Genomic DNA, 12,243 nt, shown 5'->3' with positions numbered 1-12,243 from the left:
ATAAAAGCCTTTGGAGAGCAGGACATTTCACTTAAAGGAAGGTTATTCTTTTTAAAAGAACAGGTTTCTTTTCATTGGAACAGGCACCACAATCTCAGGAGCCTCTGCCTGCAACACCAGTTAGGTTGTGCATCCCATCACTGGCCACTTCTGGTGTGTCAAATTGGAAAGTACTAATTCAGAAGTGCTTCACCTTCTCCAGAGAGGGTCTGACACGGGGCCTTTTTGGTCCAAATGTTCCAAGTGTGTGTGGGAAGGACGTTTCCCTTTAGTTGGTCTCTTTGATCTCTCTCACTTTGGGCTTCCCTTCCAGGCCTATTGTTTGCACATTGCTGTAACTACAGGAAAACAAATGCATTATACAATTTCCCAGACTGACTCACCCTGGTACTTGATGCCTTAAGTTGTCTGGTTACCCTGATTGCATCATGTCAGCATGGGAAGCTTAAAGGCTGGTTTTTCTGAGTAATACTGCAATTGAGCACTAGCTAAAACCAAAAAAGTTATCATTATTGCTATTATCTTCAACCTGCAAAGTGCAAGAGAGAAAAACCAAGCAAGCCAAGTCCCTGTTAACTAAACCTTGTGTGAATCATGAGTTCCAGTCAGGGGCCATGCTTAAATGATGCAGTATGTGAATATAAAAACCCTTTATTTCTGGAAACTTGGACTCAGCCATTGGGACGGGCCAATCTGTACTACTCCCTCGTCCCCAGCTCCTCTGGGATGGGTTTTGTTCAGTGTTGTAAACAGGGAAGGGCGGGAGGTGTCTGTGCAGCTGCATCATGCACAGTGGGAATGGGGCCATTGCTTCTGGGTGGGGATGAAACCCCAGGAAATTTGTCCCCCAGTTAGAGTTCAAGCATCTCACATTCCTGTAACTAATATGTTTGTGGAGAGAGGAGGTTATCCATACTCTTTGTCTTCAGCTGTCTTAGGTGCACCCAGCAAAGCTGACTGAGCTTCAGAGAGGACCGTGGACCCTTCCTTAGCCACCTGCTTGGCCTACCCAAACATCTGCCAAATTACTCCCCATAGGATCCCCCACGTATTAGAAAGAAAGTGTTGCAGCAAGTTCAACTCTGATGTAGGGCTTCTTCCACAAACCAAAACTTCATTGAAAAGAAAGCAAAACTCCCTCCCCTGTGCCCTCCTCCCTGGCAGGGCCAGCTGGGGCAAGGGAACTGTGATTGTTGCAGTCCCATTCCTGCAAAACATCTTTCACAAGCATCTGAACCTGCCTCCTCATTCTGAACTGAGCTGACACAGAAAGCCACAGCTTTCCCTTGGGCTGCCACACACAGCACGAATTGCACTCCTGGCACCGTTGCCTGTATCTACATATTCAGCTGTGTGGTACCCAAAGGTTAACAGCATCCTGCTTTGGTGAGGAAATAACAGAATCCTCCTCTTGCACACACTGGGCGATGTGCTCACGTGCTCTGAGGGAACTCATTTCAGAAGCTGAATTCCATGTAAGCCAGCAGAGAGCCAGAGGCGATGACATCCATTAGCTCACGGAGGAAAGCCATCATCTCTTCTACGCCCTGGCCCACAAAGGTTGAAAGGAAAGCTAGATTGTAAAAACATTGCAATAAAACTCCATTTCTGTTTTGAGTCAGCTGTGTGGGACAAAAGGCTCTAATTCTTGGTATCTCACAGGAAAAAGAATCACTAAAAGCTGTGAGACAAAAGCCTCTATGCTCACAGCACTTCTCAGCTTCATTTCTGATCACTCAATATTTTGTGCAGACAAGAGGCACTGTGTAAGCTAAGTTAAATATATATGTTTTCACTGACAAATCAATAGTGACAAAATTAATAAGGTCTTCTTTAAGCTTTGAGGACATGATTAAAGGGTTTTCCAAGAATATTTCTTCACTCAAAAGGATATAATTACACATAAAGAAGTTATCATGTTTGTGTGGTGTAAGTACAAAAGCAGCTCTTACAGGACTTGTCTAGACATTTCCACTGTGTTACCTTGTTCTTCTTGTAAAGTTATTTTTTATAAAGAAACTGCATTGCTATAATTTTTTTTTTCTTCTTCACTATTTCCGTCCAAGCTTTAGGTCTTAATTTCTGGTAAGATAAGAGTCCTTCCTTTACATAACCTGTGTTTTCTTTAATTTTCAGTCTCATAAATTTGCCAGGAAATGTTTTGTATATCCAGAATAATTTCACCCCTTTCAAATGCCCCAAATCCTCCCTATTTCATCAGATCTCTCTCATTTTCTGGTATTAGTTCTTCAACTATAATAACTAGCAGTGGCTAGTTAAGCAATGAGTTGAAAGAAAATTGCCACCCAAAGTACTGCAGACCTGTGACTGTGCAGAGGGTTACTGCCTCAATCAATGATCTGTAGCATTAGATGAACAAATCTGAAAACCCATTACATACGTTAATATATGTACACCAGTGTTCCAGCTGGCTTGCACCAGTGCTACAATTACGCATAAAAGTCAGGAAATTATGTGAGGAAAGGATAATGAGCAGCATTGTCTGCCCAATTACCAAGTTTGCATATGCAAACAATAATTTTGCAGATCTGTGCCTGGCAAGCATTTTTTCTGAAGTTGCATCAGCAGCTCTAAGGTTAACTGTAACAGCAAAGTAACCCCAAACCACCTCAACTCTGCTTCAACCCATCCTCCCTCATTTAAAGTGAAGAAAAGTGCTTAATCTGAAGGTGACTAGACAGGAAAGCTGCCCAGCTCCAACCCAGCTCCAGCAGAATCTGCCTATTGCTGAAAGGATGCTCAAATGTGTTGCCTAAAGCTTGTATGTACATGCCTATAGAGACTCCAGTGGAAAGCTGGGTAACTGGGAACTACACTTCTATTTTTCAGGGATTCAGATTTGTTCCTGCTTGACTCTCGAACAATCTGGGCTGCAGAAGAAGGGTGGCTGGTGTTTGACATTACTGCAACCAGTAATCACTGGGTGGTGAATCCCCAACACAATCTTGGCCTGCAGCTCTCTGTGGAAGGCATCGATGGTGAGTGTCTGACACCAACATCAATCAGGAAGTCTCCATTTGAGGTAGACGAATCCCAGCCAGGAGAAGCCTTAGGCATTCAGTGCTCTTTCCTTTGAATAGGAGTTTTAAGTGTGTTTTTCCTGAATTTGCCTAAGATGCAAATATAATAATAGTAAAATAATCCAGACATATTTCAGGTTGAGGATGTACTCAAATGCTTTAAACAGATTGGTAACCTGTCAGCAGACATTTCAGTGTTCCCCATGTCCACATCCCCATCACAGTACATATATGCTGCTGGCTGATTTGCAGGTAGTGCAATCCCGTCAAGGAGAGAGGAGGAAAATTTAGTATCTGTGAAAACATACAACTGAGTGATGTAGAAGGCTGGTGTTGATTGGCACAAGTCATGTCAAACCCAGAAAACAGCTAGGAACCATTTTAAATTCCTCTGTGGCAGTAGAAATGACTAGTAGTGTTGTGCCTGGTCTGGACTGCCAAGGTCTGCCACATGCCTGTGGTACAAACCTCTGAGGTTTGGGAATGGGTGAGAAGACCTGGCTCAGAAACATCTCCAGAAAGGATGTGTTTAGAATCAAGTGAGGAATTTTCCTGACCAGGTCTTAACTAAAAAGCCGTGCTGCTTTGTCTTAACTTTAAGATTCCTGATGCTTACTTGAAGACTTGTGCAAAGAAACCAAAGTATCCTGGATCTTCTAGGGGGTTCCCAGGACCTGGGACCATCTCAAACTGCCAGGCTGCCCCACATAGGAGAGGTTAAGCAAAGCTTAGCTCAAAACTATTATAAATACTCTGACTGTAGTTATCTAAGGACATACTTTCATTCTCCAGATATGCATCTATGGTTTCACTTGCTATTGGTTGTTATGCAACACTCTAAATGTTTCCAGTAAGTTGGTATTTTGTGTAAAGACTGTGCAAAGCAGCTCCGAAACAGGCAAACTGTGGAGAGTTATTTACACCAACTGGTGATTTTACTTCTGTGAGACGTGCACACAGAGAGGTGCACAGGGTTTGTTTTAACCTGCCCTTCTGAGTGATCAGTGAATGCAGAAACTCAAACACAGATACAAAGCAGAAGCTTCACCATGGAATTCACTAGTCCCCACCCCAATGACAAATGCCTTTTCCCACCTTTGCATAAAGAGTCAGATTCAACCTGGTTTACAGCTTAACTCTTAAAGCTAAAACAGTAAGGCAAATTAACAGCCAAGACAAGTTTAGCCTGTTTGCAAATACTTGTCCTTGTTTTTAGTTTCCAGTTTGCGTCCTAAAGGAAATACTTGGAAGTACAGAAGTTGTGTTCATGATCACAGCACATTTGTTCAATTCTGGTTCACACATCAAGACTGAGCCCAGAGTCCACAGAAAGGGACAGCTGGAAGTAGGCTTAATATCTCTGAACACTAGAGTTACTCCAGTATTACGCTCACACGCTTATGTTGATAGTGCCTTCTTATCACCCTGTTCTCCCCCAACCTCACCTTCTTATTTTACAGCAAAAGATAATCCTGTTTTTCAGCATTAAAGAGGAAGGAAACTGATTCATTAATATGTTATAGATTTCAGTGGGGACTGTTTGGGATCCTGCATCCAAAGAAATACTGCAACTTTACACAGACTTACTTTGTCTGCTGTGCTGGAGCAATCAGGAGCAGACCCTTAACCTTATACAGCCAAATCTATCACAGATAGACAAAAATTCCCATGTTTGGTGATAAGTGCATTCTCATCTATTATTCAGCTCAATTAAAATTAGTAATCTGGTTCCTTTTTGCACTCCTGAGGGATTTAGCTGCATTAGTAAAGCCATGAAATAACATAAAAATTAACTTTCTGCTTTCTCAAAATACTTTCCACCAAAATACTTAAGCCACCCTGCCATCAGTTTAAAAAGTAAATAAAGAGGTACAGGACCTGATTGTCTGCTTGTTTTCTGTAACCAGGTCCCCTGGCAGCACACTTTTGCACTCACAATTCACCATACATGTGATTTTTTCTTTCTGTTTTGAAAGGCAAGGACATGTCCTTCCTTGCTCCCCAAGGTTCATTTTGGATTTAGACCAACTCTGTGTGCTAACAAGAAAGCTGCTTTTACACCTGAACTTCATAAGAAAATCATATGCTGCAAACACAGCAGGAGTTTGATGCAACACCATATGCTTGGGCAACCCCCAAATCTTTAAGTGACTTAGGAAAAAAAGATAATAGAAAAAAAAAATCTCTTCTTTGTATCTGTCATTATGTATAGAGATCTCCAACCACAAAGCCAGCACAGTCTAGATAAAAAAACCAAAATCTGACATCATGAGAACTGTCCAGACAAAATTACCTTTTTATTTCTTTATAATCTTGCCAAATAAGTCTATCTACATAAGTAACTTGGGCGGAATCAAAATTTAACCTTAGAAAATGGGGATCAGCTCAGGCAGGAAGCAAAAGAAACATGAAGTGACTCAGTAGCCCTCAGCCAGCTCTCAGCCCAGCACAGAGACGCTTTGCTCGCCAGCAGTGCATGGGAACAGCAGCTGCCCACTTGGGTTGACTTAGTCACTGAAGATCCCATTTTTTATAGTATTAAAACCACTGCATAAAAGCAGACAAAACCACGCTCTCTGGTTCAAGAGCACAGCTTTAGTTCTTGTGGGAAAAGTTTATCATCACCTGATGGGGACTGCACATGTCCTTGGGTTTATCCTTGCTGTCCGGATGTACTGGGAAGTTGGAAGGCAAAGGTTTCCTGACTTTACTGAAGAGAAACAACCTACTTCACATATAGAACATTACATACCTTTTTTGCCCCTAAGGAAACATTGCCACCATACTGGTCTTTAATGTAACATCTTGGTCTTACACAAGGAAATCATTGGTCAAATCCTACTTTTTGCTGCACTAATTCAAATCCATTAAACATACCAGTGTGAACCTGGGTCCCCTCCCCACGCACTGCTGACCTACCCTCTAGGGACATGGTTAAGGCAAAATTAACACTGGACAAACTACAGCCATAGAAATACTTGCTAGTTTAAACAGTTCTGGGAAGCAGAAAGGCTTCTTTGTAGGGGCAGAGAAAGCCATAGGAGCGGTGCTTAGTGAGCTCCAACTCCTGCAGCTGAGCTTGTTTTCAGGAAATCAGGCTTCGATCTGGCAAAGCCTGAGCACAAGTGGAACTACTTACATGTTTAGAATTAGCTACTTGCTTAAGCACTTTGTGGGCTCAGCCTCAAATGTTTAAAATGAAAACTGTTTGGACTAGTTTCCAGAAAAGAGCTTAAGCAGAAAGTGAAGTAGTTGTTGATGTGTGTTCATGTATAAATCTATGTACATGAGTTTCTGCATTTGCTATTTTCACCCCCACTTTCCTGGTGCCCTGTCTTGAGATCAATTTTGCTTTATTTAGTTCACAAGGCCTGGCCCTGTGCCTTGGCACACAACATGCCACAGAACCTGGTCCATGTCTTGGCCTGGAGCTTTGAGCACAGCCCCCTTTTTCTGGGTCTGTCACACTTACCAATCTTTTGGCCACATGCAAGAGCAAAACCGGAAGCAATTCCATAAAGACGGTAATTTATAATCCTTGGCATTTACTTTACTCATCTTAAAAATAGCAGTTATAGAACATTACCTAGAAATACTTCAGGTTACCAGTTTCTTTTCATGCAGTAGTCAGAAACTAGTAAGATAAGGAAATTCTTGTCAGTAGACTTAGAGCCCCTCGCCTGCTTCGCCCTTTGGGGATTTCTCTAAGTGTCACCTGTGGTGTATTTGATGTGTGGCTGAGAAGGTCCAGCTGTGTCCTTAGCAAAAAGAACACAAAAGCCATGGACATAACTTAGCAGCAGTACTCAGCAGCTTGGAACAGAATAATCCTGAGTATCACCCCCTCCATCACACAACAGCACCCAGACACCCTTTAGAGGCAAGGAGAAGAAATGTTAAATTGCCTAATGTGACCTGCTCCTTGGGTTTTTTGTAAATAATCTATTTAATTCAGAGAAACCACCTAATAATCTTTTACCAAACATAAAATTATTTTAAAAGCCTAGAATGAGGGAAGCATGAACAATAATCTACAGTTGTACAACAAGGTTCTCAGGTACAGCAGTGCTGAGATAGCACAATAAGCAAAATGTCTCTAAACATGTGAACTGTTTGTTTCTCAGCTGCAGTATATCTGGAACTCTGTCAACATTTCATACAAGGCATTTTTATTTTAAGTTAATAACCTTCTAGTGGGAATTTAGTGTTCCTATGAGCTGAGTTTTATGGTTCATTTTATAGGATCACTTCAAATTATAGGTTGGTGAACTTAAAGAAACCCCTCTAAAGAATGCAGGAAAAGTTAATGCTAAGCGGATTTAGGGAAAAATAATGATATGTGGGACTATTTTATGTAACTTTTACATGCAGGTATAAAATGAAGTTAGCTGTGTTGAGCTGCTCTTGTTAGAAGCAGCTTTGCCGATTGAGTGCAGGCCCTTGGTGGAAAGATGTGCCCAAGGATCACCCTTCCCAGCCAGCAGCTCTCCTCCTCTTTACCCTCACTATGTCTGCTCCAAAGGAAAAGTTACCACAGCCCCTCATATCAGTCTGTTCTGTTACTAAGGGCAAAGCATCAATCCCAAACTGGCAGGTCTGATTGGAAGGCACGGCCCGCAGAACAAGCAGCCCTTCACTGTGGCCTTCTTCAAAGCCACCGAGGTCCATCTGCGCAGCATCCGCTCCACGGGAGGGAAGCAAAGGAGCCAGAATCGGTCAAAACCACCAAAGAACCAGGAAGCTTTCCGGGTGTCCAACATTGCAGGTACAGTGCAGGGTGCTGGGGCAGAGCTTCTGGGTGGGGGGTCATGGGGGAACAGTTTCTCTCACGTTCAGTCTGTTTGTTGTCTCTTTGATGCACCACTAGTGGTCAATTGCTGGGTTGAAATGACTTGGGATTAGACATTACTCCAAAAGTTGTCTCTTTGAAACAATATTAGAAAAAAAAAAAAAGGCACATAACCAGAAAATCTGCTTTTCTCCCACATCAAATAAATTCTCATTTTGAAATGTAAGATAATTACATTAAAGCAATAAATAAGGACTCAAAATTATATTTCAGTGGATCTGAACCAAAATGCTGTAGAGTTTCAGAGTTTGGGATTTTAAGTTTTGGCCCCCAAAAGTTCAGTAGTCCCAAAAGTTTTGCACAGAAGAGAAAAACACAATCCTGGAAAACCCAGCTGCTGCAGGATAATTGCAGTTATTTTTGGGGGAGCTCTGCTTCTTAATATGGATGAAAACTCCATCAGGCATTTGAAATAGAAATGTGGCTTAAATATGAGATACCTCAGACTAATGGACCCTTGGTGACCTTCCCAGCAGGAACCACAGCACAGGGCCACCTCTGCAAGGGCAGTGGCAAATTCCAGCTCTATTTCTGTGAGCCCTTCACCGAGTGGAAGAAGAGCTTATAAGAAGTGGAAGGAAAAGGACAATGTAGGGCATAATATTGTCTTATGCCACTCACTTCCGCCTTGGGCTGCTTGGGGTTACCTGCAGGGCTATGGGAGAACTCTCTCCTATCAGTCTTGTTGTAGCTTCCCAATACTTAATCAGATCATTCCTGTCCTAAAACTAATGATGATTTTCTGCAGCTCTGGTGGCTTCCCTGACCTGTCCCCACATATGTATTTCTGCACCTGTCACCAAAATCTTGAAGTCTCTTTAAAAGGCTATTCAAACCCACAAGTCAGACCCATGTTTATTCCTTGGCTTCAGCATTTTCACCCCTTGGTAATCTGAATCCAGCTGCACTGGACAGAAGAACAGATTCCACGTTGTCTTTATGTCACATGTTGTTTTGTAGGTTTGAGGGTGTAACTATGACCAATAATGCAGGTAATTCAAAGACAGAAGTTTAGAAAATGGGTAAAGAGTGCCTTTTACCTGTCAGTCCTCTCAGGGGTTCTCCTTTTATGCAGTAGGCAATAATCAGAGAGATCTGCTTTTGCTAACATCAGGTCACCGAAAGCCCAGAAGGAAAATAAAAGTGGCAGTATTTTCCCAGGCCTTTTTTTGGCTTTGCACAAAAAGCCAGAGGGGCATTTCACACATATTGAACCCATCCACTCTTTTATGACTAAAACTGCAAATATTTTTAAAAAAATAAAAGGCCCCACGAGAGGAGCCATGAGGCCTCACTCCAGACTGGGACTGTGGGTGCTGGGACAGGCAGCCCAGCCTCACAACCACCCATTCTCCCTGTGCAGAGAACAGCAGCAGCGACCAGCGACAAGCCTGCAAGAAGCACGAGCTCTACGTCAGCTTCAGGGACCTCGGGTGGCAGGTAAGGCTGCGTGTGACTGGGCTGCCTTTGCACATCACTTACTGAGCTGCAATAGTGAGATCAAGCCAATAACCAGGGTCTGACTGGGTTTTTTTATCCCTGAGGGGAAAAAAGAAATGCATACTGCTTTAGCATGCTTAAGAAGAGATTCTGCAAACTTAGGGTATACAAATATTTAGAGTGAGGCTGGCTAGAAAATCAACACACTTAGGTCCTTCTGGGAAACTGTGGTCCTGAATTCCTTCCAGCAGTGCTGAATGCACACACAGCTCTCCATTTTCATCTGTAAATTCTTTTATATATTTTCATTTCTGAAAGCTGTACCTGCTTTTCAGTGATTGGCAAAGTGAGGCAGCCACTTTAGAGGTCTATGAGGTAGAATTAGAAAGGCCAGAGTACCAGCTTTTTGTTTTGTAGGCCACTGTCATTGTCTGTGGGTGTATGAGTTGATAGTTTTATGTGCTGATTTACTTTTTGTTTCACTACACAATATTTCTGTCTTTCTCTGCAATCCAACATCTTCAATGTAATCAAGGACTGGATCATCGCTCCAGAGGGCTACGCTGCCTACTACTGTGAAGGAGAATGTGCTTTCCCCTTGAATTCATACATGAATGCTACAAATCATGCCATTGTGCAGACACTGGTAGGTGCACTGTAGCTCCTAGTGCAGAGTTACATCTGATAGGTGCTACTCAGAAATCAGTTTATACACTAAAAGATCTCTAAGCTAACACGAGAAGGAACATCTGCGTTAGCTCATTAAGATGCCTGCAGCATCTGGCTCAACATGTCTAACCAAGTGGCCTGAATTAATAGTTGGCTAGGAACTACCCTGGCTTTGCTGCAAGCATTGACATGCTCTCTCTAGTTTAAAAGGGCTCTGTGATAGACAGCAGTGGTACAGTCCCACTGCATGGGAAGGAAAGAGCAGGATGCGAGACCCACTATCAGCATCTCTTGGAAAAACTCTGTAGGGATCTACTGTGTGCTGCTGCCAAAAGTGGATTTGGTGGCAGACTGAGGAAGGGTTAGTGAATCCCAAAATTACACAGCCCAGCTGCTCTGTGGGTGTATTTGTTTTATGCAATTGTGCAAAGATGTCCAGCTGGGAGTCCCAGGCTGGCGCGTCCTCATGACACGGTTCCTGTGCTTGGGGGGAACCGTCAGCCAGGGACCACCCAGCCCCAGCTGCGTCACCAAAGCCAATGCACCACAGCTCTTGCCATGGGCCAGAAGATATGCTGGCCCCAATCACCCCAGCTGACCTGCTTGGACACCCTCCCCTGCCCAGCTCAGGTCCAACCCAGGTCCCCTGTCCACATCTACAGGGCACCAGGAGGCTCACTCCACGCTTCCATCCACATGCTCTGTCCTGTGCCCATCTAAGGGCAACACCGCAAAAAGTATTAGGGAAACTAGAAGCGCCTACATTTGCAAGGGAAAAAATATCTGTGTTTTTATCTCCTGATAGATTGCTTTTTATTTGCTTTTTCCCCCTACTCCTTGGAGGTCTCACAGCAGAGAGCACAGGGAACCTGGAGCCCATGGCCCCAGCTGGGTCTCAGTGCTGCCAGCTGCAGGGACAGGAGCCCCTACCCAGAGCTGATGGGATTTCTCAGAAAACCTCCCCTCACATCCCACAGAGCTTATCATAACGGGTACACTTCTGCAGAATGCTGACTTCTCTGAAAAATGGGAATTTTCTAATGAAAACCTGCTTCACTGAAAGATTTCCAACTAGATCTGACTTGGGTTGCGTGCGTCACCCTCTGTAAATGCAGGGGACATCTCAAGATGTTTGTACACAAAGCCAGGTGTTCAAAACATGTCTGAGTGTGTGGGACAGACAAAGTTGCCTGGGAAAGAAAGCTATAGGAGAGGAAAGGGGAAAAGTAAATCTTAACATGCATCTACTTTCATTCCCCAGGTTCACTTTATAAACCCAGAGACTGTACCGAAACCCTGCTGCGCTCCTACACAACTCAATGCCATCTCAGTGCTCTATTTTGATGACAGCTCCAATGTTATCTTAAAAAAATACAGGAACATGGTGGTACGAGCATGTGGCTGTCATTAGATTGGTAGGAAAGAAAAAAACAAGTTATTTGTAAAGTCCGGGTTTTGTATGGCTGTGTGGGGGAGGGGAAAAGGTTAGCAGTCCAGCAACGGGTTTCAGAAAATCCCAAACAGTTTTTAGGACCAGGCTTCTGAAAGTTCAGACAATGGAACAGTTTCTGGATCTAAGTGGCATTTGAACACATTTTGTTTTAGTTTATTATAGACAATGAGCTTGTAAACTGAAACAAGCCAGAGAAATCATTTAAAACCAAATCTGCCTACAAAACTGGCTCCTCTGATACATACTTTTGCAAATGAGTCTTTCTGAAGATTGCAAACTCACCAGTGTTGATTGTGAGTTAAAAAATAATAATCTATTCAAGGTGAGAATGTGCTGTGACTAATAAGCATGTGTAGTTCCTGTAATACAGTTTGCAATAAAATAAGTGATCAAAATATACCTGGAGTGAACAGGTATTTTGTTAGAGAATTATTACTTCCATCCCTCTGCTTCAATTTCATAAGCAAAAGCAAAGACTATTACATGCAATTTCCAGTTTTAAATCATAGCAAGTTCAAAGGACAGTTTAGTCTAAGGAAAAAAAAAAAAAAAAGGTTTTCTAATTGGCAAGCAAAAGAACTGAAGAAAATAATTCCAAAGAGCAAGATGTTTTGGGTATACTCTGTTTTTTTCAAAAAGGAAATAAATTGTCTCTAGCAACCAGAAAGAATTTGAATTTGCTATGAACTCAAAACAGGAAAGCAGTAAAATGTTAAGAAACAGGGATTAAACCTAACGCTTAGCTGGGATATCCAAAGCAGTTGTGGAGTTGTGAAAGCCAGCTAAAGATC

At 42.8% G+C, this 12,243-nt stretch overlaps 1 protein-coding gene across 1 annotated transcript in view; it reads left to right on the top strand.

Annotated features, from left to right (window-relative positions):
- BMP7 (bone morphogenetic protein 7) overlaps nucleotides 1-11,849 on the top strand; it is a 43,948-nt gene extending 32,099 nt beyond the window's left edge. The window contains exons 3-7 of the mRNA XM_051633318.1: nucleotides 2,851-2,999; nucleotides 7,609-7,806; nucleotides 9,254-9,330; nucleotides 9,866-9,976; nucleotides 11,261-11,849. Of these exons, the coding sequence (XP_051489278.1) occupies nucleotides 2,851-2,999; nucleotides 7,609-7,806; nucleotides 9,254-9,330; nucleotides 9,866-9,976; nucleotides 11,261-11,410 (685 nt within the window). The 3' untranslated portion in view covers nucleotides 11,411-11,849. The remainder of the gene's footprint in view (nucleotides 1-2,850; nucleotides 3,000-7,608; nucleotides 7,807-9,253; nucleotides 9,331-9,865; nucleotides 9,977-11,260) is intronic.
- Nucleotides 11,850-12,243: the final 394 nt, after the last annotated feature.

The sequence above is a fragment of the Apus apus genome, chromosome 15 (assembly GCF_020740795.1).
Source record: "Apus apus isolate bApuApu2 chromosome 15, bApuApu2.pri.cur, whole genome shotgun sequence".
Taxonomy (NCBI): domain Eukaryota; kingdom Metazoa; phylum Chordata; class Aves; order Apodiformes; family Apodidae; genus Apus; species Apus apus.
This window is presented reverse-complemented; position numbering and strand designations above follow the sequence as displayed.